Here is a 2,060-nt window from a genome sequence, read left to right as displayed (position 1 = left end):
CTACGATCAGCTAGTCAGTCAGTGTATAGTGACAGCCACTCACTGATTCGCAAAAAAAAAAAGGGTTTAGGCCCCCCTGGGGGTCTGGGCCCCTTATTGGGGTACTGGTTGTAGGAGGACATAACTAATAACAACACTGCACAAACACTGGTAGGATGAGGGATATTTGGAGAAGCTTTTACCTATGAACACTGCAAACTGTCTATTTACTTGCCATGGCAGACAGGATTCATTTACAATGTTACGGCCATTAAAAATAGGAAAAAAGTTGGTGAAGCCTCAAGGAGCGCAAAAGAATGCTAGAAATCCAAAAACAGGCAAAACAATGGTTTTATTGTATCTATCATAAGCACGTTTTCAGAGGTATAGTCCTCCTTCTTCAGATGACCAGACAAAAAAATGAGCTCTATTATCTTTTGGACATCATCAGTAATATCAGACATTATTACTCTATGTGGAGATCTGCCCTATTTTTATTTCCCTGTATTTTACAATGTTATTTATTTATTAATTGATATTTATTTATTGTACAGGACAAGTATCATGTATAAAAACTTATCCCCTATCCTTCGGATAGGGGATACGTTTTTATACTTGATACTTGTCCTTTTAAATCTGTTTATAATATTGGGAATACTGTTTTTAGTTAAACACATGGATAACAACCCTTTACATGCTAACTAATGAAAAAGTCCTATAAGTACAGCAGCCATGGCACTCAGTCATGTAGTCTGTAGGACTGACCTTCTTGTAGAATCAGTGACCATGACCGGGCCGCAGCTCCTATATACATGTAACATGACTGATAATAATAATAAATCAGTGAGAAGAAATACAAATGACTGATCTGTGTAAGGAAAGACTGTAGAGAGGTTTTGTAGATGAAGATGTAAGATCAGTGTGAAGTTGTCATTATTCTCTGTAGATAAATCTATATGTATTATGTCTTATGGGGTTTATCATCCAGTCATCCTGTTATGTCATCAGCCGCTCAGTATCACAATCACATCTATAGGATCAGGTCTGAATGACATCACATTCATCTGAGATCAAGCAGAACCAAGTCTGTAACAATCCCCTGAACGCTCTGGTGGTTTATTTCTATTTCTGTCTATATCATGCTTCAGTAATGTGTTTTCTTTTATTAGGAGGAAGAAGGTTTTTGTACGGCTCTGTATCACTGTGTAAGAGGGAGAGAATAACCCTGCTGACAGTGATAATCTGCTATATCATCTTCTGTCACTCCTCTGATTGTAAGAGTGAAATGTGTTCCAGATCTAGATCCAGTGAACCGGTCTGGGACTCCTGTATGTCTGCTGGTTGCATAAGATATAAGAAGACTTGGTCGTTGTCCTGGTTTCTGTTGGTACCAGTGTAAGTAATTGCTTATATCAGAACTAGATGTACATGAGATGGTGACTGTATCTCCTGGGGACACAGATATATAATCTTGAGATTGGGTCAGTACAATCTCTCTACAGGATCCTGAGGATACACAAAAACACATTACAGAAAATTATAATAAAATAATACATAACTAATATTTTCAGTAAGTAGGAATACAATAAAATATAAGTAACCTGTATAGATATAATACAGATATTACCTGGAATGAAAACATAAAGAACACAAAGCAGATATGTCAGAGAAGCCATATTCCCTTCCCTGGTGTATTACAGACACGACTCAGTGAGTTATAAGATCAGGTGTTTATATAACATGAAAGTCTAAAGGAATATAAAAGTATAATATGTAAAACAGCAGCCATGCAAATCTACACACTTCCATTTCCTAGATACAAGTTCTCTGTGTCGCCCAATGATCTTGTCTGTAATAAAACAAATAAGAGACAACTTACCATTGAGGCAGATCATGGATCTGTAAGAGACACCTCAGAGAGGACAATAAGGGGGGGATTGGCAAACTGGACATTTTTTAGGGGGGCTGAAAGCACAGGAATCCCAGGAGCAAACTAATATTACTAAGAAACCAGTAACTCATATTTCAGTATTATGTGTGAACTAGATGGGAGTATCAGGTGGACATTTTATTTGGATTTT

At 37.1% G+C, this 2,060-nt stretch overlaps 1 gene segment (V, D, J or C); it reads right to left on the bottom strand.

The window, feature by feature from the left end:
* Nucleotides 1-972: 972 nt before the first annotated feature.
* LOC130335373 (Ig kappa chain V-V region HP 123E6-like) lies at nucleotides 973-1,673 on the bottom strand. The segment is given in 2 exon segments: nucleotides 973-1,485; nucleotides 1,607-1,673. Coding segments are annotated over 2 exon segments (357 nt in total).
* Nucleotides 1,674-2,060: the final 387 nt, after the last annotated feature.

This window comes from Hyla sarda, chromosome 1, assembly GCF_029499605.1.
Source record: "Hyla sarda isolate aHylSar1 chromosome 1, aHylSar1.hap1, whole genome shotgun sequence".
NCBI lineage: Eukaryota > Metazoa > Chordata > Amphibia > Anura > Hylidae > Hyla > Hyla sarda.
This window is presented reverse-complemented; position numbering and strand designations above follow the sequence as displayed.